At 42.8% G+C, this 24,112-nt stretch overlaps 3 protein-coding genes across 3 annotated transcripts; 2 read left to right on the forward strand and 1 right to left on the reverse strand.

The window, feature by feature from the left end:
- Positions 1-232: 232 nt before the first annotated feature.
- On the forward strand, positions 233-3,174 carry btg2 (B-cell translocation gene 2). Its single transcript, XM_080728509.1, has 2 exons — positions 233-692; positions 1,593-3,174. Exons 1-2 carry the CDS (start codon positions 518-520, stop codon positions 1,964-1,966), a joined length of 549 nt encoding a protein of 182 aa, XP_080584635.1. The 5' UTR covers positions 233-517; the 3' UTR covers positions 1,967-3,174.
- A 16,433-nt stretch (positions 3,175-19,607) lies between these two features.
- On the reverse strand, positions 19,608-20,054 carry LOC308286850 (cytochrome b5-like; the record flags this gene model as incomplete). The annotated part of the gene is made up of 1 exon (XM_080727973.1): positions 19,608-20,054. The coding sequence occupies one exon, from the start codon at positions 20,052-20,054 to the stop codon at positions 19,608-19,610; it is 447 nt and encodes a 148-aa protein (XP_080584099.1).
- Positions 20,055-20,944: 890 nt separating this feature from the next.
- Positions 20,945-21,490, forward strand: LOC308286851 (malignant T-cell-amplified sequence 1-like; the record flags this gene model as incomplete). Its single annotated transcript, XM_080727974.1, has 1 exon — positions 20,945-21,490. The coding sequence occupies one exon, from the start codon at positions 20,945-20,947 to the stop codon at positions 21,488-21,490; it is 546 nt and encodes a 181-aa protein (XP_080584100.1).
- Positions 21,491-24,112: the final 2,622 nt, after the last annotated feature.

Below are 24,112 nucleotides of genomic sequence, written 5' to 3' on the forward strand. Positions count from 1 at the left end.
CAGTCAGTTTCGGGCATTGACGTCACGGGCGCCTAGGCGATAGCAGCAGTGGTGCTGACGTCAATTACCATATTTGGAAGTGATCGGAACGGGGCGGGACCAGCGCCGTGAGAAAGGGGAGCGAGCGGATTGGCTGGACGGCCCGTCCATCAACGGGAGGCAGGACAACAACCCCCAGGACTTGCAGGCCCTATAAATAAACAGCCTGGCAGTTCAGACCGCATCCATTCTGCTCCCATTCGGACCCGCATCCACACCGTGGACGGAACAACACAGCCCGGGTCAGCAGATAAAAACCTAATCGGGACGTTTCTTTTACGATTCGACATTTTCTATTCTTTGGCGTCGAATTTCCAAGCTGATTATTAATATTACATCTCGTTGAGTCGGCTGGAACTGGAGGATCTACCAAGAAGCGCTGCCGCGGCCTTCTCCTTCGGTCTGAAAAACAACAACCAAAGCAGCGTTCTTTCTTTCTTTCTACGGTCGGATCTGAACTCTTAACTGACCAGACATCATGGAGATGGATCAATGTGAAGCAGGATCGGGAGGATCAGGGTCTTGTAGGACCAGGATGGCTCCAGAGGTCTCGGCGGCCGCAGGCTTCGTGTCCAGACTGCTGCGGACCAGAGGCTGCCTGGACGAGAACCAGCTGCAGGTCTTCAAAGACTGCCTCCAGAACTCACTATCAGGTTGGTACCATCAGGATCATTGTTCTCTGAAGATCTACTAGATCTAACAGTAATAAAATAAAATGTACATCAACACGTAGAGGTCTATGACCAGTTGATATTGTCTTCTAGAGTAGGCCAGTAGGACTAGCTAGCGGTAGGCCGCAACTACCATTCATTAATAGCTCACTGTCTGGTAAATAATATTACTTTAAAGCACTGGTTCTCACTCGGGATCCAGGGGGTCCTTGAGGGGGGACCCCAGAGATGAATTACGAACAGTTTAAACACTATTTCAAACCGTATCTAGACTATCTACAAGCTCAACACAATAACAACAACAGCAACATGTAGGGAGGGGGATGGTAGGTAGCTGGTCTGGACGGGCAGCTCGCTCACCCTTTCAACCCTTTGGATGTAAATGACCTCCAAACTGATAAGGCATTTAATCCTATTCTTATGTTCAGTAGTTCTATTTGTTTAAACGTTGACGATTAACTACCAGTCATTTAGCTGGGGACCCCCCACCCCCACCCCAAAGGACCCCTTGCCATCCCTCCTCCTCACCATATGCAAATACATTTGGATCTAGTGGCCTAGCTTTGATCAATTTACTTTGACCCCCCATTTGTTTTCTTTCGTTTTTAGACAGAATAGCATAATACTGGAACACTGGTTACAAATGAGGACTACTTGACAACATCTAGTTTTGAAAACAATGACATCATACCAGACTGCAGTGCTTTGCATGAATTGGAGACATACTAAAGAGCCTCTCACGACTCTTTAGCCTTTGTAAAGTGTCTTGAGATAATTTGTTATGATTTGACACTCTAATAAAATTGAATTGAATTGAATTGAAAATTGAATTGAAGTGTTCATTCTAATGCTAACTTGTTTTTTTTTTTCATCTTTTTTTAGAACGCTACCAGCACCACTGGTTCCCCGAGCGACCCCAGAAGGGCTCCGGGTTCCGCTGCATCCGCATCAACCACGAGATGGACCCGCTGATCGGCCGGGCTGCCAAACACATCGGAATCACCGCCGAGCGCCTCTTCAGCCTCCTGCCACGGGAGCTGACGCTGTGGGTGGACCCCTACGAGGTCTCCTACCGCATCGGCGAGGACGGCTCCATCTGCGTGCTCTACGAGGCCGACCGGGGCGCCGCGGCTAGCTCGCCGCCGTCGTCGCCACCGCAGGGCTTCCGGACCGACCTGTCGTACTGTAAGAACCACTTCCTGATGAGCGGCCGCAACAGTCCCCCCAAGAACTACCTGGTGACCGTGTCCAGTTAACGTGAGCCGGGCCGACGGGCCAGGATGGCAGCACTACTACCGAGACACCTCCCACCACTTCTGACCTCCTACCCACTGCCTGCTTGATCTGCGTAGCACTGGGGACTGGCACTAGACATCAAGACACTTGCAGACGCTTGGCGGTTGCATCTCAGACTTAACTTTGTACTGCCTAGTGGCTCTGGAAAGTCATTCTCAAGTATTTTTTAATTTCAAGGACCCCCAGTTTGATATGCAGTAAGCAACAGACCCCCATTTGACTTTACAATTGTTATTTTAACTCAAAGAGTGTATGAATGGAACCAAATGGACCTTACATGTACATTTCATTCCATTCTTAGACTTGCCGTTACAGACCTGTTCGAGGGTCTGTGAGGGTCCATTTGGTCCCTACTAGCTATCCATCTTAGCTGAGGAACCCCAGGTTCCTGGACCCCACATATAGCTCTTTGATCTCTACATCCAGCTGCCATGACCGTGTACATTTTTGTTCTCAAGGTGCAATAATAGCCATGATTCATCGTCAAAAACGGCTTTCTTGGCAGATGTGAATGTTTTTGAAACCCAATCAGAACTGGTGTTTTGTTCAGGTACATTTCCAAGATCACATTTGTAACTCTGAGAGTACAAATTGATACGAAGAGCACTGCTGTGTTGTTGTTGTTACAGTGTGATGTTTCTATGGGACGTGCCTTTGGGTTTGGACTCTCACGTCCAACCTCCCAACATGAACACTAGTGTCCCTGTTCTGGGGGTGAACGTTTCAACCAAAATAGCAGATCTACAAGCCGTTGTGTAGATCTGCTAGTTTAGCTGATCACAGTTGAAGCTGGTAAAGTGGTTGATATTCTAACTGTGAAGTCTGTTAAGTGGTTGGTCAGTGCTGTTGGCCTATCGTCTCCCTCATACTGGCTTTACCCTCCATCGATGTGATGGGTGGAAACTGGAAAACGAGTCCTTGTAGCATTTTAACTTGGCCTGTTGAACAGTCCATGTTTATGTACCTTTTTCTAGGAACTGAAAACATTTTAGTTTTGTAAGCTGTTTGAAGCTCAGTATACATTTATTGTATATTTTTGTAACGGGTTAGTATGCATTTATTGTACATTTTTGCAATGAGTTTCTGTATAGACTTGTACAGTTTTATTTTGTTTTCTTTTTACAGTTTTTTGTTACAATAAACTGACTGAACATGAATTGAAAGTGAATTGAGTGTTTGGCTTTGACTTATTTTCCCACAATTAAGGTTGAATTTAATGTCATAGTAATGAGATCTTTGCCTGGATGAATTTTAATGATATAAGCTTTAGAGGCTTGAATGTCAAGGTTGGCAACTTGGTGTTGTATGTTAGTGTTATATGAACTTTAGTCCTACAAACTATCTTTAATCTTACACTTTATCGACTAGGTCAAAATACCTTTTACTAAGAAGAAAGCTGATAGATACAGCCTTACAGCAGAGAAATAATGTCACCCATCTTGGCTTTTACATGCAAGTACAGTGCTGGCAGTCTTAATGTTTAAACTCACACTTCATTATTTCTGTTCCAACACAATTCAGCATGTATTCAGTATATTACAAAATGTGCAAATTATCAAAACGCAAAGCATAATTGTGTTCCTTCCATGATAATTCAAACACATAAGCATAAATGTATACCTGAGAGCACGAGGCTAACTAAAGTTCTACCAGAACCAAAAAAAATATTGATATGACAATGGTTCTCAAATGTTTACATTTCAAGGACCCCCACTTTGGTATGCATTAGGCCATGGACCCCTATAACCCCGAGAGCATACCCCGGTTCCATTTGTACACTCTTTAAGAGTTACAGTCGTGTAGGGGTCCTTTTGGTTCCAGGCTATTATTTAGCTGGGAACCCCCACCCCCCAACGACCCCTGTTAGAACCAGTGAACCACTGTCATCGATGACGCATCATAGATCCCCATGGAATCTACACCGTTATTCACCAAAGGGTTTCACAACTTCAGCAATCTGGGAATCTATCTGATTTCAGAAAAAGTATTATATTGTTTTTTTGGGGATCCGTTTTCAACTTGCAACAAACCCCATCAGGTCTTTGTGGACAAGCGACACTACAGAGTATAAATGATAGGTGTAAAAAAGGCTCACTGGCTTCCCCTGGGGGTCCCTGGGGGTCCTCCTGTAATGGGTGTCATGTGGAGGCCAGCAGTGGGGGGTCGGCACGCTGCAGTGATGGGGGTTGATTAAGTTGTGATCAAATCACGGAGTTGATTCACTTAAAGCAAAGAAACCAACACAGCAGCTTAAAAGTAACTACAGTAACAAACTGAAAGTTACACAAAGTAAACTAAGATTTTGTCCACAATTCCATGCTGTATTGATGTTGGTGCCATAGGAGAGATAACAGGCATAACGTTGATCAAAATAACAATTCTTCTACATTCTATAATTGTGTAGACTTATGGTAAATTGAGTAATGACATGTCAATAATGTCACTCTTGAGAGCATAGAATGAAACCAAATGGACCCAGTAACTAAAAGTAACAAAAAGTAACTAAAATGGCACTTTAAGTGCCTTTGGATGCCAATACTTTTGTACTTATACTCAAGTAAATGTTGAATAGCCTAGGGCAGGGGTCGTCAACGTTTTCAGGCCAAGGACCCCTTAGTTTAGAGAGAGATAACAACATTTTCACTGATTCCATATAGTTTCATAGTTTGACAGCACAATCATCAGTGTATTTTGGATTCATGTCAATTTGTGTTTTCATATATTTAACCATATTTACCAGATATTTAACAATACCTAATAAACCTGACCTTTCAATTCAAAGGTGCTTTATTGGCATGAGAAAACACACGTTTATATTGCCAAAGCAAGTGTTACAAATAAAATAAAAAACAGTTGAAAATGGGGAACATAGGCCTATACAGTTGGAGGGAGTACAGCATTGTGTAAACTATGTACTTTGTCTGCTCTTTTTCCCCTCTACACCAAACCTTTTAGCCTCCTAGATTTGTAGGACCCCCTGTAGTAACTCTGAGGACCCCCTAGGGGTCCCAGACCCCCTGTTGAGGACCCTTGGCCTAGGGAATACAGAGTATTTTGACTGCGTGTTCAATCACTGCTCAGAGTTAAATCTTCACTTCTCCCTCACAACTTCGTCCCCCCTCGGTGTACAATGGACCACCCCCCCCTGAAAAGAAAGAAAACCACATCCCCCTCTGTGTAGAATGGAACATCCCCCTCAAAAAGAAGGAAAATCACTTCCCCCCTCGGTGTAGAATGGAACATACCCCTAAAAAAAAAAGCAGCCAGCCAGCCAGCCAGGCATCCATGCTTGTCTAGGGGGGAAGGGGGGGGGGGGGATAAATGCTCCATTGACAATGAATGGTCTGCTCTGTGACCCCCAGGCAGCTGCTTGAGACTGTCAAAACACTGGAGAGCAGTCCTGCAAGCTGATTGGCTGTCGACCAGATCCCAGTATCCAGGCAGACTGTCTCTTCTTCACTTTCTTGATTCCCCCCACAAGGAAGGAAGGCAGAACTACTTTGTTTGGGCTACAAGTTACAGCAGAGAGAAAACAAGGGATACATCATATAGTTATAATAAGTAGGGATTTACACATTCATATTCATACCGCTTACTTTATTACACAGATGAGTATTTATTCAACAGGTTGTTGCTAACATATCACTGCTGTAAGAGAGCAAGCCCTGTATCGTCATATTTTAACTTTTTTGTAAATGAATGCCCTCTATACAAAAGCCGACCTAAAAGCGCCACCACACCCGTCAAAGTGTTGTGAGCTTGTAGATCTACTTTTTAAACATTTTGATAGTGAAAGAAGGACTTACTTTGGAATAGAAAGGAACAGAGTATGATAAGAGTAAGTACACAATAAAACATTATGTCAACAACACTTAGCCTACATCTGCTATCACTAGGCATACAGTGATAAAGCAGAAAGCAGTATGTCTGTATGCCTACCCAGATGACAGTGAACCATACAGATAACAGATAGTTTAATCTCTCTCTCTCTCTCTCTCTCTCTCTCAAAAGTGGAACAATACTAGCCTGGCACAGCTAAACTATCCTGGCCTGGCTTGGTCAGACTATATAGGCCTACTAATGCAGCTAACTAACTGCACCTTGTTTTAACATGTGTGGATTGTTTAGCTGTGCTAGGCTAAAACTATCCCCCCATGTTTACACAAGGCAGAAATATTCACAATATATACACTATACACTCAATATGTATACTACTCACACAGTTAACTACAGAACTAGAACAATACAATGAGAACAAAATAATGTATGTAGGCTACAATTGTGTTCACAGTGGTTGTAACATTGTAACTGAGGTAAATCTAACTTATATAGATAGATAGATATACCTTTATTATCCCACGGGGGAAATTCAGTTGCCCAGAGGCAGAACAGCAGTTTAAGGTCACAAAACCTTACAAAACCATAAGCATTGTGTTAATTTACTGTCAGGAACAGGCCTATACTGTATATCCTCATAGAAAAGGTCACTGGTGTCTCTCACATTCCAATTCAATTCAATTCAAAGCATCCTTACTGGCATGAGAAACATGCCAGTAAGGATGCAACACTTTACATTGCCATGGAAAGTGTCAAATAAAAACAATAAAAACTGAGAAATGTATACACCCCCCTCCCCCTCCCGGTACGTCCCCTCCTCCGCCATCTAATATTTCTTTGTCATCGGCCCTTCCCTCGCCCCGGGCCACTGACACTTCCTGCAGTGTTGTCACTTGTTGCTCAACATAAGAATACTAACTCTAAAGTGGCACACACACACACACACACACACACACACACACACACACACACACACACACACACACACACACACACACACACACACACACACACACACACACTCCTACCAAGGAAATTGTGTTTTATATCGTCTTTGTTGGCGGTTGTAATGTTTACATTTCATTCAAACTTTATTGATAGTGTCCTGATCAAACATGCACTGCACTCACACATAGGCCTACTATAAAGGAACTGGTTCTAAACATGGGGTCCAGGGACCCACAGGGGTCCTTCAGGGGGCTCCAGGGGGACCTCATAGGAACCAAATGGACCCTTGAGGGTCGATTGTACATAAATAGGCAATCTACAAGCCCACAATGCATGATTTGTAGTTTTTTGTAGTTGCTTTTTTTGAACAATGCTGAACCTGAAAATTAAGCTCTTTATATGAGCTAAATGATATTGGTATTTCCTGAAAATTAAGACAGAAAAACACACACACACACACACACACACACACACACACACACACACACACACACAGTTTCACATTGTTGAAATAAATCTTCAAAGCCTCTTTTACAGTAGCCTAGGTACAGTCGCTATATGACAATGGCAGTAAAAGCGGAAGTGTCACGCACACGGAGCTGACACCTTGAGAGGCGGCGGGTGACATTTTATGGTATTTATTGGCAGCTGTGTGCCAAATCTCTGATCACTCGTCTCCCTGGCCCCCCCCACGCCGCCCCTCCCGGCCCACCACAAAGCTGGTATTGTCTGCGGTGTGTGGTGCATGCTGGGAGAGCTCTGTCCCTTCCCGCAGTCTCTGAGCAGCTGGTTGGGAGGAGGACCCCTCCCTCCCCACCCCTCCCCCCAAACAAGCCACCACCAAAACAATCTCCTCCTCAACACTCTGGGTCACAGGAGGACCCATTTGTGTGGGTCGAGGGCTCCGTTTTTATGGGTCCTGGGTCGTGACTGAGTAAATATCCCGTTACACCCACCCCCCCATTTTCTAAAAGACGTTTTCTACAAGCAGATGCGACTCGTCGCGAGCTTGTAGATCTGCTATTTTCACTATAGTTTGGGTTCCCGGGACGAGAGTCACGAGACGTCACATTTCTTCTTTTGGGCCTCGAGCTAAAACGTTTGGGAGCCACCGGTCTTGATCCCCCCTCCCCCCGCCCTCTCCCAAGCCACCCAAACCAGTGGTGGAAGAAATATTCAGATCAATTTACGTAGAAACAGCAAAGTAAAAGAACTGCATTAAAAATGCCATCTGAGTAAGAAAGTACTACATGTCATACAAAAGTATTGGCATGAACTAAGATATAGTATAGTATAGTAGGTTATAATATAGTAATGTATAAAAGTAAAAGCAGAACATTTATCTAGAAGCGACACGTCGCGATGTGTTATATTCTAGATGCTATTTTTATAGCACTAAAGTGGGTAATGTATGCTTTGTATCAATAATCTTAACCCACAAAGTAACGGGCAACTAAAGTTTTCTAATAATATAGTGGAGTAAAACAGTTCAATATTTGCCTCTGAGGTGAACAGCAGGGGGAGGGGATGGGGGGGCAGGGGGGGGTCCGTCACCCCCAGCACCAAAACAACCTCCTCTCCACCCCCTCCACCCAAGCCACAGAGCAGCCAAACACTAAGGTCTTCACTGGTTGACCCCTGAGCAATGAGCACACTGAAATGCCATGTTCCCGAGCTGGGCACGCTCCTCTGCAGTGTTTCTCAAACTTTTACATTTGAAGGTCTCCCCTTAACTCTGACAGTGTGCAAATGGAACCAAACAAACCTGTTAAGGTACATTTGGTTCCATTTGTTACAATGTCAGAGTTACAGACGTGTAAGGGTCCATTTAGTCTCCACTTTGAGAAACACTGCTCTACTTTCAATAGTTTGGGAGAAGGATGCAGACACAGTGAGCACTAGTCTACTATAGAAACAATCCACACTCACAAAGTTTAAAATTAAAAAATATTTTAATTTTATTGTCCGCAGCAGCCGTCTCTGGCAAACAGGCACGTTTCGCCTAGGCGGATGTGACCTATATATAACATTACAATACACAATATAATAACAGCGCAAAAACATGCCTCAACAACAGCACAAAAAATTAAGTAAGGCAATACACAGAAACACATTGATTATTATTAGTATGGTGAAGAAGAGAAAACTCACTTTGAGAGTAGCCTTGAGCATATTGACCTCAAAGGACCGTACCAGTGTCCATTCAAAACAGCCACCATATCGTTTACATGATTTTTTATTATTATACATTTTTATTTTTTATTTTATTTAGCTTGGGAAGAGCCTCTACCTGTCGGCTGTTAGAGCCAAAAACAAACACTCACACAAGGAGAGAAAAAACTAAACAAACAAGAACTTTATGTTGGGACTATAGAAACCACAGTCATTGTATACAGTATGTAGAAGGAATAGGTACACATGCTCATGCCTTAATTAGCATATTTTTTAAATTATTTATCAGTTATGTTTATGTTACCACCGCTGTTAGTATAACTGTTGCTATTGCAGCTCCAGTATACAATGTATCTGGCACATTATGATTATGCCATATTCATATACATATACATATACATATACATATACATATACATATACATGACCTCTCCCTTTATTGTTACGCTGATGTCTCTTCTGCTGAAGGCCTTATCTTATCTTAGTTTTTATCATTGATATGTTGAGGAGCTCACCTCACATTTTACATTTCACTGTATCCGTATAATGACAAACAAACCTTCTCCAATCTTCTGCTTGCATGTTTACTGCTGCTGCTATGTATCAACAACAACTGTGGAGAGATTAGCAGGTCCCTACTTCTAGCCACAAACATTAGCATACCACGAAAGCACACATTAACTAATTAAATTATGTTTAAACAGCTCAGTTTATGCATAAACTATGTATACACTATAAACAATGTCTTATGAGCATGCAGATGTAGCAGTGTTGTTTTTGCCAGCACATTTTGATTTAGTTTCAGTCATAGTTTTTTGAATGAAATCTAATTTAGTTTTAGTCATAATTTAGTCACCTAAAAAGTTTTAGTTTTAGTCTAATTTTAGTCGACTAAATCTACAGTTGATTTAGTCAACTGAAATGTTATTTGGCAGGCATTGATGGCATCGTAATGACTCATTTTACACATGGTTGTGTGCTGAAAATAGCAGATCTACAAGCTCACAACGCGTCGCAACCAAACATAAAATTACTCTTTTCTCCACTAGTCCCTCCCTAACGTTTTAGTTTTGTTGACGGAATTGTCAATATATTTAGTCTTAGTTTTAGTCATCACAGCTTATTGTTTATTTAGTTTTTATGTAGTTTCCGTCAGTGAAAGAAAACGCAGTCGACAATCATTTTTCGCCATAGTTTTAGTCAACGAAATCAACACTGAGATGTAGACATCGAGAGAACAAGTATCTTTCCTACTTGAGCTACTTCAGTCATTTTAAAAGCATGTCGTTTTGAATACTTAAAAGCAAGTAGGCCTACTCCAGTACCTTAACTTAAGTACACATTTTACAGAGTAACTTTCACTTGTAGCTGAGTCAGATCTGACCAGGAGTATAGCACTACTTTTACTCAAGTACTGGGGTACTGAGTACCTTAAAGCAGGGGGTGCCGCGACGGCAGTCCAGGGGTGCCGCGAGATCAGTTGATAATATTTGGAATTTATTTGGACACTATTTAGTCTCATTTACAAAGTTATTTTCAGTCAGTTCTAACCAAAATGGCTATTATCTCAATGTTTTCCTATACGTCTTTTGGTAAAGCAAAGCCCTGCTTCATCATACAAGACTGTCGCACAAAACTAGTGAAAACAGCCGATCTACAAGCACACAACGCCTCGCATTGCGAGGCGTTATGTGCTTATAGATCTGCTGTTTTCACTAGTTTAGTAGTACATTTTATAGATGATAAATATGAACAGTTTTGGAGATACAAGGTTTCCACCCAACAACGACGATATTCTATAAATTTAAGGTGCTGGGAGTGAATATTATAATGTAGGGGTGCCTCGGATTAAAAAAATATTCATGGGGTGCCCTGAGACAAAAAAAGTTTGGGAACCCTGCCTTAAAGGTCCACCACTGATAGTGATGGCAGGCATGTGTATTTTTATTGTGTATCTATCTATCTCCATACAGGACAGTGTGAGTCTGTACTTTGCACATGACCTACTTCCATGAGAAACACACATCACTGCCAAACTGTGCTTACATAACAATGGAGCCACGCTGACCGCAGTCTTCACAGAATTACCTGTGGAATTGGAAATGCATTGTTCTCTTCTCTCTTTGTCTGGCAGTTCAATTGGAAAGGTAATGGTTTGGGGTGGGGGGTCTCAGGTGGTTTCCTGCTCATGCGTGTGTTTGCCACGTGAATGGCTGAAGCAGGGCTACTCAACTTGAGACTCAGGGACCACTCAGCAAAATACAAAAAGTCCAAAGGCCGCAAAAATGTACGATCCTATTTTGGATGTTTGTTTAGACAATGATTTTTGTAACACACTACATGAGTAGCAGAAAATAGCCACATTTACATCTACAGGCCAAACCTCATTGAACAAACAAAATAGCAAAAAAAGTCTTGTATAAAACAAGACAAAAATAGTTTCCTAGTGGTTTTGGAGTGAAACGGAAAAATTACATCAGAAATGACTTGTCCACACTGAAAGTAGACAAACTATATTTGTATTATTATGAGGGAGGGGGGGGGGGGGGGTCCCAGGGGGGTCTCCAGCTAATCGATTTGAACCTATTAGTTAATCTGCAGCATTATTAAGTAAACACCAAACAACTATTTCACTGTTATCCCTACAAGAACATACTGTATACAGTAGCCTAGATAGATAGAAGTTCTATAGGCCAGTGGTTCTCAACCTGTGGGTCGGGACCCCCCCAGATGATAAACTTAACATTGTTTTCTCACTCAACAGTAAACAAACCAACATAAGGTTTTAGTGTATAGAGGGTATCTGCACATTTATAAAGTGACAATTTAAGGACTTTTTAATAATACAAATATCTCTTGTATTATTATGAGCATCACAGGCCGCATAGACCTGCCGCAGGGGGTCGCATGCGGCCCGAGGGCCACAAGTTGAATAGCACTGACCTGAAGCATTCATTCCATCCATTCAGAGTTAAGTAGCATTCTTTTGGTGGCAGGTAAAGCCATGTTGATCTGTTGTTGTCAGCACAACTCTGATTGATTGAATACTTAATTATCAGGAAAGTACAGTTCAATACAAGGTCTGCTAAGATGATTTTAAACCCACGAAGAAAGCCTACAGCTTGTTTCCATTGGGGTCCTTTGCGCTCAAACGTACAATACATAACACAACATATACACAACATAACCACCCTGGTGTTGTGCTAGTCATGTCTCTGGCATCACGATATTTTCCCAAGCTGTATCACGATACATGATACATCACAATTCTTTTTCTGTTGGTTTTTATGGTTATTTTTCAAGTTACTTGACAAAAACTAGACTCTCTGGGTTCCTTTTGGGAGGTCTAAATTGAACTTTACAAGTATGTAACTCTGACAGTATACAAATAAAACCAAATGGACCCGTAAGGGTCCATTTGGTTTCATTTGTATACTGTCAGAGTTAAGTGGAGATCTTGACATTTTAAAGTTTGAGAACTGATGATTATTGACCAAAATGCAGGTTTAATTGAATTCTGCAATGAATCTCTGTATTAACGATTAAACAGGATTTGTATAAGGCTCCCTCATTGTATCACGATATACATCTCTGAAAAGGCATATCGTGGAGACATTGTATCGTCTCAACGATAATTATCACCATATCGCCCACCCCTAGCCTGTACAGGGTGTTTCTCCCATTGCAAGAATCAAGATTATAGGAAGAAGGGAAGTCCGCACACTGATTCTGTAGCTCCAGCGACAATTTTATTATGTCGCTGGAGCTACAGAATCAGTGTGCGGACTTCCCTTCTTCCTATGGTGTGTATTTTTGGTTCAGCACCTGATACATTTTTTGGAGATGTGTGTGCTTCCCTCTCTGCTAAGAATCAAGATTAACCTTTTTAACTGTCAAAACAGACAGCCCTACTGTACTGTACACGTACTGTTCAATCTTTAGTAGTTGTTGTTTGTTTTTTCTCACTTTTTTTAGTTAACAAATGAATCAGAATGACCTATTCTTCCATACTCCTTGCCCCAAAACAGGGACGATGGGATGAAAGTGCTTAACGTCTGTCTGTGGGTTTTATACTACATGTTTATACTTTATTGCCCCCCCACATCCCCTCCCCAACCCACTAGTTGATCTGGTGGGGAATGCAGTCTGCGTGGAGGAGCGGGGCCTGCGCTCGCTTGATGCCACACGTTGTGAGCTTCTAGATGGGCTCTTTGAGGGCGAGGAGCGACACCATGGTATGACTGAATATAAAGCAGGCTTAACCCTGCCATCTGCTCCTCCTTTGAGCCTGACGGAGGCATGCAGGCCAGGGTGGGGTGAGGGAGGGGGACCCCCAAGTGCCTGCCCCCCACCTCTCCAAGTCTCCATCCCACACATAAACAAAACAGAGAGGTGGAGCCTGGCGGCAGTAGAATAATTATGACCATTCAACAGGAGAAAAACACAGTTTCCTTTGCATGTTTGACTCTCTGCCTTTTGGTCAGCGCTCTCATTCTGCAGAGTGAATGTCCAGAGCAGAAAGCAGTAGGCCTACTAAGATGTAATGTTATATTATGTGGTTCCTGTAAATAAGCTGTAAAGCTTACTAGGATCTCCTTTTAGTTGACCTTGTACCAGTGATTTGTGAAGTCATGAAACTACCGTTTTCTAATGCAAACTGCTAATAAACTCTTCAATCAATCAATCAATCAATCAATCAATCAATCAATCAATGTTTTACTTGAGTAAATACTCGATCAAAAGTCTTGCAATCAAAATTCTACATGAGTGAAAAGTAAAAACGTATTGGCATAGAAATATATTTATAAATAAAGTAGGCTACTCATTATTCAGAATCATTCAGGTCCATTTCACAAGTAAAATATGTGAGTTTACCCCTGAAGAAGGCTAATGTAGGCAGAAACTTTGTCTTTTATTCCGCTGACTTTAATTAATTCATTTGGGGAGCATCTAGACAGTGTGCGGACCTTCTCTTCTTAAATAAATAAAAGTAAATATGTGCTCATCGCTTTAATGTCCAAACATGACACACTGTTGGGAAGTTTAACTCATAATGATGCAATATATCACTTAATGTTTTGTATTCTAAATCTGCAAAGTAACTAGTAACTCATGCTGCTCAATAGTAGTGGAGTAAAAGTAGGCTAAAAAGTATAAAACAATGGAAATAATGGAAATCGGCTATACTCAGATAACTGATTGTCACTTGCTCTCAAATTGCAAATGAAGCTGTGGCTTTTACTTTTTGCATTTCTTTAGATGCCAAGGAGAGACTTGTTGCTGCATATTTTAAGCCACATCCTTAAGGCCATGATTTTTTTTCAAGATTTATTGTTATGCTTCCTGCCACTATCTTCACACAATCAGCAGCCTACTCTTCTTTCTCCTGCAGCGTAGAGATGTAAGCCCTCACACACCACTGTGACTCGCATGCTTGAGTTGACTTGCCTCTGTCTTTATTGACAAAGCTCCCCTAGCCAGGCTACTTATCTTTGTAATTATGGTGTGTGGTGGTGGTAACCCCCGGTTTCTCAACTTCTGGTCCGGGGCCCACCAGGGCCCAGGTGGACCCTTTAACAGGTATTTAACACTGAGACCGAACAAAACAAATGGAACCAAATGTAGCCTCTCAGATTTACAGACACTTGCTCAAGTCAAATATTGAATTTAGGCCTTTTACTTGTAGCAGGGTATTTTCAGAGGAACCAGAGAACTTCTTCCACCGCTGGTTATAGTGTATTGAGCAACCACACAAAAACCCTATACACAACACATACCTGCATGTAGCATAAGTTGCACCAGCAGTGATTCTCAACGTGGGGCCCTGGGACCCCCAGGGTCAAAGACCTCTCTGTGTGTGTGTGTGTGTGTGTGTGTGTGTGTGTGTGTGTGTGTGTGTGTGTGTGTGTGTGTGTGTGTGAGAGATGGGAGGGGAGGGGGCGGGGGGGTCCCAGGGGGGTCTCCAGCTAATTGATTTGAACCTATTAGTTAATCTGCAGCATTATTAAGTAAACACAAATTGTGAAAATAGCTGTAGCATGTAGGCCTAGATCTGCTATTTTCACAATAGAACCGTGTCATACAATATGTAATGCCTCAACTCTTAGTGCTCGTAGGGTTAAAATATGATTATGTTGGGGGGTCTCGGCCTGAAAAGGTTGAGAACCACTGCTATAGGCTATAGGCCTAGGCTACCTGCAGCAAGCATATATAGAGAGATAGATGGATGGATGGATGGATGGATGGATAGATGGATAGATAGATGGATGGATGGATAGATAGTCAATAACAATATGACATGTCCTGTTCTTTCAGAAATAAGGTTAAAGTGAATAATATGCTCCAATGTTGGATAATACACTGCAAAGACAATAATAAGTTCACTACTTTGAATAAATAAAACTGTGTATTTCCTTATGCCAAAAGATAGGGCTGGACACATCCAGAAAACTCTGGACTCAAAATATACAGCTAAGATGTGCAGTGCTATACTGCCGCCTAGCGGTGGTAACGATACATAACTAACCTCTATGTGAACTGTGTAATGCTGCCATCTAGCGTTGGTAACAAGTGCACACCTGAACTAGATACAAAGTCTGCAAATCATCTTCAGTCATAAATGAAGTGTTGCTGTTTCTAAAATAAACCAGCTCAATGATGGATTTTAATATGAGGCCGGCACAGCTATCAGCTTAAATGGAGTAGCCTACATTGCATGACATGCTAATAATTACACACGCGCACGCACGCACGCACACACGCACACACACACACACACACACACACACACACACACACACACACACACACACACACACACACACACACACACACAGTCATAGTCATTATCTCAGAATATTGAACAACATTGACATCTTGTGGTCATCCTGGCAAACTTCACCCTTACAAGTGTCCTCTGTGCAATGCAACCTTTCCAACCAGACCTCGAATGCTGTCTTGTCAGAGTTGGCTCTAGGACTTTTTTTTGATTACTCATGGCATGGAGACTTGAGTTCAGTAACATTTTTAGTTTTTTGTCACATTCCTAAGACAATAATTTGATTACAATAAATGTACCCCCATTGATTCCGGATGGGGACCCAAATGGATTTGAGTCACCATCCGGAATCAATGGGGGGAAATTTATTATATCCAAATGTTTCTCTTAGGATTGCTACAAATACAAAAAAATATTATTGATCATTAGTCTCCATGGCATGAGTAATCAATAGAAAATTAAGAAGTGGGCTCAAGTTTTAGAGCAATCTGCTGCTGGTGTTCTTTGTGACGTCTGTTCTGTGAGTAAGGACAAGGCTGTTGTGTCGTGTCTAGTGTGCCCAATAACATCTGTCTGTGAGACGCACATGGAGCCTCAGCTGAGAGTTGCAGGCCTCAGGGGCCACACTTGAACTGCTCCTGTGTCAGGGCTTGATTTGGAGCATCAGCATGGCCTTGATCACAATCTCCATGTCCGGTTACTGTCAAGGCTGCCCACGCTGCTAAACCAGGACTGATGCCTCATCCCACCTCTATGAGAAGCTGTGCAGCTCTTCTGAGGCTGAAGGCTTTTGCAGTGCATGTGACCCTTGACCCCCACACTGCACACTGTAACCTCATCATGTCCCCAGATGGGAAAGCAGTGATGCTTGGAGCAACGCCACAGAACGTTCCTGATACTACAAAGACATTTAAATATCACGCTGTGTTGTCAAAGGACGGGTTCAGGTCATGAATGCTTTACTTTGAGGTTCAGGTAAAGGGAAAGGCTACCGGGTAGTTGGGGTGTAGGAGTTGCGAGAGCGTCTGTTAACAGAAAGAGACCTGCCAGCATGTCTGTTAGGAATGGATGCTGGGTCATGGTGCTGGGTCATATGGCTAGGTGTCTTCTGCGTTCAATCTGTCACCGAAAGAGAAATCACAGGCTGTGGGACGGGTTTCTTTCTACAATGTGGATGCCAACTCTCACATCTACACATTCTCTGGACAGTGCTTTATTAATGAGGGCCTGCATCCATACCTGTGCAGTGTGCACTCAATCTGACTTCAAGCCTCTGACCATCACAAGCATCAATGTGTGACAGTAGCTGCTGTGTCAAATATTGTGTTGTTATGTATAGGTGTTGAAGTTATTTATTTACTCAAAATGTACTTCAGGTTGATTATATTGTGTTTATACTTTTAGAAAGGCTTAGATTTTAGTGCATCTTTAACTTTGCCTTAAAGTTGTCTTATTTACCTACTACGGAATGGTCATTGTGACAGCTACCAGCAGAGGGCATCAATGTTTTATATACGTATAGGCCTACACTACACTAGACTACTCAGTCTCAAACAACATAGGCCTACACTAACATCAGTGCAATGCCCATGTTGTAATAAATAGAATCTTGCATTGCCTTCCAAATATTACACTCATCAATGCCAATAACAACAAGATGTTACACTCGTGTTCAATACTGACTCAGAAGTAAGTACTAAAGCAGTCCCTGAAGGGGTGAGCTGGTAGTCTGTATGAAAGACTGAAAGACCCTGACCCTAACCCTAACCCTAACCCTAACCCTAACCCCAGAAAACCATACTCCAAATGAACAGTTTCCTCAAAGAAATTACAATGTAATGTAGGATTAGCTGTTTTTTTTCCTTCGTCAGCAAGGCAGGAAAATGTCAATCTCTAACTACAGTGGTTCTCAAACATTTCAGGCTGTGACATCCAAATCATATTTGAACTGGGGGACCCCCCACCCTGCACAAGCACTTGGAATTGTAGGAGTACATTTAGTTTGACTCGATCCATTCCATTAAGAAAATAGCTGATCTACATGCCCCCAACGCCTCGCAATGCGAGGTGTTGTGAGCATGTAGAGCTGCCATTTTCAGAATGTCTGCCTCTAATATTTGACAATTTGGCCAATGTTTGACCAGAGGTACTAAAAAGTCCTTAAATTGTCACTTTAGAAATGTGCAGATACCCTGTATACAATACATGCACCAACTACAAGGAAACTTAGATGGTGTCTTTTTCGTTGCATCATCAAACATTATTTTGGTTGCCCAAAAAAGTCCCATGTTTACAATGTGACAACACCAAACTATGGTGAGAGAGCAGGCAGTGTGTTTGTAGGTTTCAGGCAGCCAACTCTTGGATTCATTTAGAATATATTTTTATTGAGCATTTACTGAGCAATTACTGAGCATAAGCATAGCATGAGCATGATAGGCCTATATATGAAGCATAGTTTGGTGTTAGTTTGGCTATATTCATTCCCTGTAAGAGTAAACATTGTAGATAAATTATTGATTGATTGATTGAATACTTTATTAGAAGTTCGCATAGAAAAAAGTACAGTTTCTAGGAAAGCACTTGGCTTATTTACATAGGAAACCATTTAAGTATCTCATATAACATTATACACCTAACATTATATACCAAATAGAATAATTATATACCAAATAGAATTACAGGGAATGAATTAAGACCCCCATAGAGAATGTAGAAACAGAGCCTACAGGTGGATGCTGAGGAGGAGGTGGGATTGCAAAACATCAGCAGCAGATAACAGCAGACAGCGAGCAACAGCGAGCAGAACTGAGCAGCCGCGCACAGCCAGGAGAAAAGCCAGAATGAGGCAGTAGGCACTAGGCAGAGAGATTGAAATACCCGCCCCGATCAGGTGAGGAGATCATGTGACTGATGACCTGATCAGGGAAGCACGCCCCCTGAGCTACGCAAGCTGCGCCTCATTAACACCACTACTCCAGTGGCTGATTTTTGGAAGAATCGTTCAGTTTGTGATACAAGCACCAAATTTTGCACAAAGTTTCCTCTGGATTGAGTGGCTAACATGCTTTTTGGGAAAAGTAGGTCCAGAGAAAACTTTGTGCAAAATTTGGTGCTTGTATCACAAACTGAATGATTGTTGTACTAATTTCCCAGGCTATAACTGCTGCTATAGGAGGAAATTATTGGTAAAACCCAGCAGTCTGTATCACCTCCACCGTTGAGTAAAAGTCAGATATTTAAAATTGACTTGATTAAAAGTAGAACAAATCTACAAGGTCACAACGTGCCACAAGCTTGTAGATAGCTTATAAATATGTTCAAATAGTGGAAGTATATACGTATATGGGGCTGAAGTGGTTAATGCATGTTTAGCAATAATCAAAATCTACAAAGTAGCAAGTTGTCAAATAATTGTTGTGGGGTAAAAGTACACTATTGGTCTCCGAGATGTTATGGAGTAGAAGTAAAAGTATAGAACATTGGCAATTCTCAAGTTAAGTAAAACAAATACCTCGTAATTTTACAGTACTTAGTAAATTGACTTAGTTATACTTTCCACTATACTGTTCATAAGACAATCCAAATTCTCAATCAGAAAGAAAGACAAAAGGAAAGAAAGAAAACAGAAAAAAAAAAACATTGTTTATTATGTGTCCTCAATTTGGGTTTGACATCTGAGAAATAGGCCCCGCCCCCTGTAAACTGGCCTTGCCAGAACCATCATGGCTGTGAGAGCAACGTTGGATGCTTCGCCAAGCCGGCCGTGGGCCCATCGGAGGTTCCAAGAACTTTGGTTTCATCTGGTTCCATTTGTACACTTTCAGAGTTACATCCCCGACAAGGGTGGTTCCTGTTCCTGACTATCAGTCATTTGGCTGGCGACCCCCGTGGGACCCCCTCAAGGACCTGTAGTAGCCGTACATGAGAGCCACAACAGCTGCAGCGATAGCAGATATCAACCATGTGGTCCAGGAGGAGCTACTACTACTGGACTCTCCTGGTGTCGGCCTTTCCTTTCTGACATCCGTACAAAGCACCTCTCCGACGTAGTACTGCTCCAGTATCTCTCGAGCGTCGCTGGAATGCCCGACGTCCTCGAAGCCTTCCGTGGCGTCCGTGCCCGCCATCTCCAGCAGAACCTCCTTGCCCCCGGGATGATCCTCCAGGAAGTCTGTGACGTCGTACACCTTACCGTGGATGACCAGCCAGGTGTCCTCGCTGCTGGCGTTGTGTGACCGGATCTCTTCCAGAGTGTAACGAACTAGGCCGCTTTCTGCAGTTTTCCCGCCGACGTCGTTGATTGAACCCATCGCGCTGTGTAACGTGGCTCTAACACGTTTTTGACATTACCCTTTTGCGCTTGTACGACAAAGAATTCCACACACTTATTTACCACCGTAGAACATGTAATGTGATGATAAAGATGAGTTGTGGTCGCTGTATTCTAATGTTTGTAGTGTAGGTGTGTAGATCAATAGGATGTGGCAGAAATCACTTCAGATTGTTGAGTCAGCATGCTAGGATTCAGGATTCAGTTTAGACTGTTGCTATTTTGTACAGCTGTGTGCTCCAACAACAACGATTGTTCCTCCGCTGTTGTCAGTTATCGTCTGCTGGGAGGGTTATCCTGAGCTGATAGATCGATAGCCTTCTCCTGCTAATCGTCAGCAAATGGCGCTACGTTTGCACACAAAGTGTTCCCTTTATACCATTTTGCTGGGATGTATACGTGATGTCACTGTGATGTAGACGTCCATAATCCTGTTATGGCAGTGGGAGGCATCCATATTTGTTAAGATCATAGAAGGCAATATAAGAACTCTGCATGGCCCTTTTATGGCGTAACTTTGGAAGATGATAGTCATCTGTAAGAGGGTCTGTCGTTGTGTCTGACTGTAGAGAAAATGTGCTGCATTTACAGTAGTCTTCGGCTTTTACAAGGTATTTCACATTCACCCAGTCACACATATTCCCTTATTGGTTTCACACAGCCAATCAGTCTACAGTCTATGATGTCAGTAATATCACATGAGACATGTCCATATTTGGGCATAACCCGGGCTCAAACCCACCGATAAATCTTAAACTTTAAATAGAAGATGTTTGTCACTAAATATGGATTCTTCTCGCAGTCGGCGCGACTTAATAAGTGCGATGAAGCGACGTAGGAGTCGATTGGACGCGTCGAACACGACCGAGGATGTTCAAAAAGTTTGACGAGAAGGAGAACGTCTCCAACTGCATTCAGCTGAAGTCGTCGGTCATCAAAGGAATCAAGAGCCAGCTGCTGGAGCAGTTCCCGGGCATCGAGGCGTGGCTCAACCACATCATGCCCAAAAAGGACCCGGTCAAAATGGTGAGGTGCCACGAACACATCGAAGTCCTGACGGCCAACGGCGAGCTGCTGTTCTTCCGACAGAGGGAAGGACCGTTCTGCCCGACTCTCAGACTGCTGCATAAGTATCCCTTCATACTTCCCCACCAGCAAGTAGACAAAGGGGCCATCAAGTTTGTTTTGAGCGGAGCCAACATCATGTGCCCGGGACTGACGTCCCCGGGAGCGAAACTCCAGCCCGCCACCGTGGACGCGGTGGTCGGCGTGACGGCGGAGGGCAAACAGCATGCGCTCTGCGTTGGACTGATGAAGATGTCGGCGGAAAACATCCAGAAAGTCAACAAGGGAATCGCAATCGAGAATGTTCACTATCTGAATGACGGACTGTGGCACATGAAGATGAATAATTGATGTGATCGTCGAAGAGACGGTGAACATCTAATCTCGGGCACAGCTGGACTGATTGGACTTTGCATACACACTCCCACATAGGCCAAGGATACTCCATACCATTTGTCGGTAATTGTCTTCACAAAAGATGCCATATATCATGAACGCAACATCCAATGGCATTGGCCCTTATAGGGCTGCAACAAACGCTACCAGCTGTCATATAAACTCTATGTCCCCAGCTTGTGCGAAGTGCAGGTCTTCGCCTGGCAGGGGAAATCTCGCTCTTTCGAACGACCATCATTTCGACAACGGAGCGTCGGGAGGGTTAGCGACTCACCCCACGGAGGTTAGGGTTAGGTTTAGGTTTGGGTGTCGAAAAGATGACACATAGAAACAGCGAAACGCTCCTGCCTGGCCTACCAGCTTACCAGTCATTGGGTGCAGCCGTGAGGACACGACAAAGCTTGGGGGGTAAATAGAGTTTGTATGACAGATGGTGCAACTATTCGCAAGCTGTTCCAATCTGTGTATGATTAGTGTGGTTGCTATAGTAACCTGCTTTTTGTCAATCTTTGCACAACAGAAAAGTGAAGCTTTTGGCCGTGCTTCACATTACATCACAATATATAATATTGTTCCTCATGACTCGCGTCAGTGCAGCCACACTTGCAATTTCCCAGTTACCTTTCTAGTTACTTGCGTTCGGTGTTTCTGTGTGTCCCATTACGTCATCCAATGGGAAAACCCTTGATGGCGCAAGTTGGCACTAGGGATGGGACGATACGCGATATTATCGTGGAAATTTAATTTATTGTGATATTGTGCTCCGTCATGCACTGGGATCAATTCACCTTTTATTTGCCGAGCTGCATATACCACTTAAACCCTCTATAATTGGTAAAATGTACTTATAATATACGTATTTGATACAGTCTTTTTTTCACTCTATCAAATGTCTTTGCTAAAACATAGCCGATCTACAAGCTCACAACGCATCGCATTGTGACGCTTTGTGAGCTTGTAGATCGGCTATTTTTTGGCAAATGTTCCACCCCAGGACAATGGCTTTTGATTATCGCGATAATATCGTAAATCGCGATATCTTTTGTCACAATAATCCTGATATGACATTTTCATATCGTCCCATCCCTATTTGGCACCTCGACAGAGTGCCAAATTGCCCACCCACATACATACAGACAGCACCGGGCAGCACTTGCGCATTGGCGCACACGTAGGCCATATATGGACATGAATGCGCCAGTGGCAAGTTGACACCTGGACAGAGTGCAGGCTAATTGAATGTTGCATTCATTCTTCATGATTTTCATGACACCACAAATCACACCTAGTGTGAAGTGAGCGGTGCTATTTATGAGTTAATTTCGTCAAGCGTCCCGCTAGCCAATCACAGCGCATCCTGCGAAGCTTACAACTATCACTGGCACAAAGGCGGAACGATTATTAATACAAAACATACATAACCACTGGCCCTATTTTTGCCAGACCCATGAAATGGGTAGGCCTACATAAGCAAATGTCGGTCTGTCCGGGTTTTCTATATAAAGGGTATATATGATGATGACATGATGATGACATGCCTACAAAAGGCATGATGTCATAAATGATGATGACAGACAGGGGGTCTGGCACAACCAGGTTGACCTGGTCTAGTTTACTACGATATACAAGCTCAAAACGTTTTTGCTATGAGACAAGAATGTCAACGGCCTTGGGGCCCGTTTACACTGCGTTTCTGCAACGAGAATTACGCAAAATGAAAAGTCAGATATGCCTTCCGTTCAGACGACAACGGCATTTTCGGGGGTTAAAAACAGAACGAAATAAGACCGGAATTTTGGATGGACAAGCTGACTCCCCTCGCGCCACCGTGTGAACAACAGAAACGCAAGAAACAACACAGCGTTGGATTGGCTGAAAGACTTGCATGCACTACAGTCCTCTCCAGCCGCATTCGGACACAGAAGCAGTCCCCTGGTCAGAATATACTATTCTGTCCATAACGGCACATAACTCGGTAACAGCGCTGAGACGGCTCATCGGCGCCTGAGACGGCTCATCGGCGCCTGAGACGGCGCGCCTCCGTCATGGATAATAATGGAATAATAATAATAACTTTATTGCCGCAAAAAAAAAAGGAGAAAAAAAAGGTTGTCCGCGGTGGCGGAAAAAAGTGGCACGAGCGGGATGCGAACCTGTGGTGCATGGATTGAAAACACAGTGACTGGTCCACTAGGACCAAAATTATTTTGGGGGGTCCCCAGATGATTACCTTAATGTGCAACATTGTTTTCTCACTCAACAGTAAACAAACCAACATAAAGTTTAAGTGTATAGAGGGTATCTGCACATTTCTAAAGTGACAATCTAAGGACTTTTTAACACCTCTAAAATTAAACATTGGCCAAATTATCAAATATTAGAGGAAGACATTGTGAAAATAGCCGATCTACATGCTCAAAGCCTACACCTATCAGTTTAATGTACTCATTTTTTATTTTGTTATATAATGATGGTATTGTCATATTTGTCTGACATTTAATGTTTCAATTAATTGGGTACAAAGGACCCCAATGGAAAGAAGCCATAGTGCTTTCTTGGGTCTAAATCCTCTTAGCA

This window comes from Nannobrachium achirus (genome assembly GCF_963921795.1).
Source record: "Nannobrachium achirus genome assembly, chromosome: 6".
Lineage (NCBI taxonomy): Eukaryota > Metazoa > Chordata > Actinopteri > Myctophiformes > Myctophidae > Nannobrachium > Nannobrachium achirus.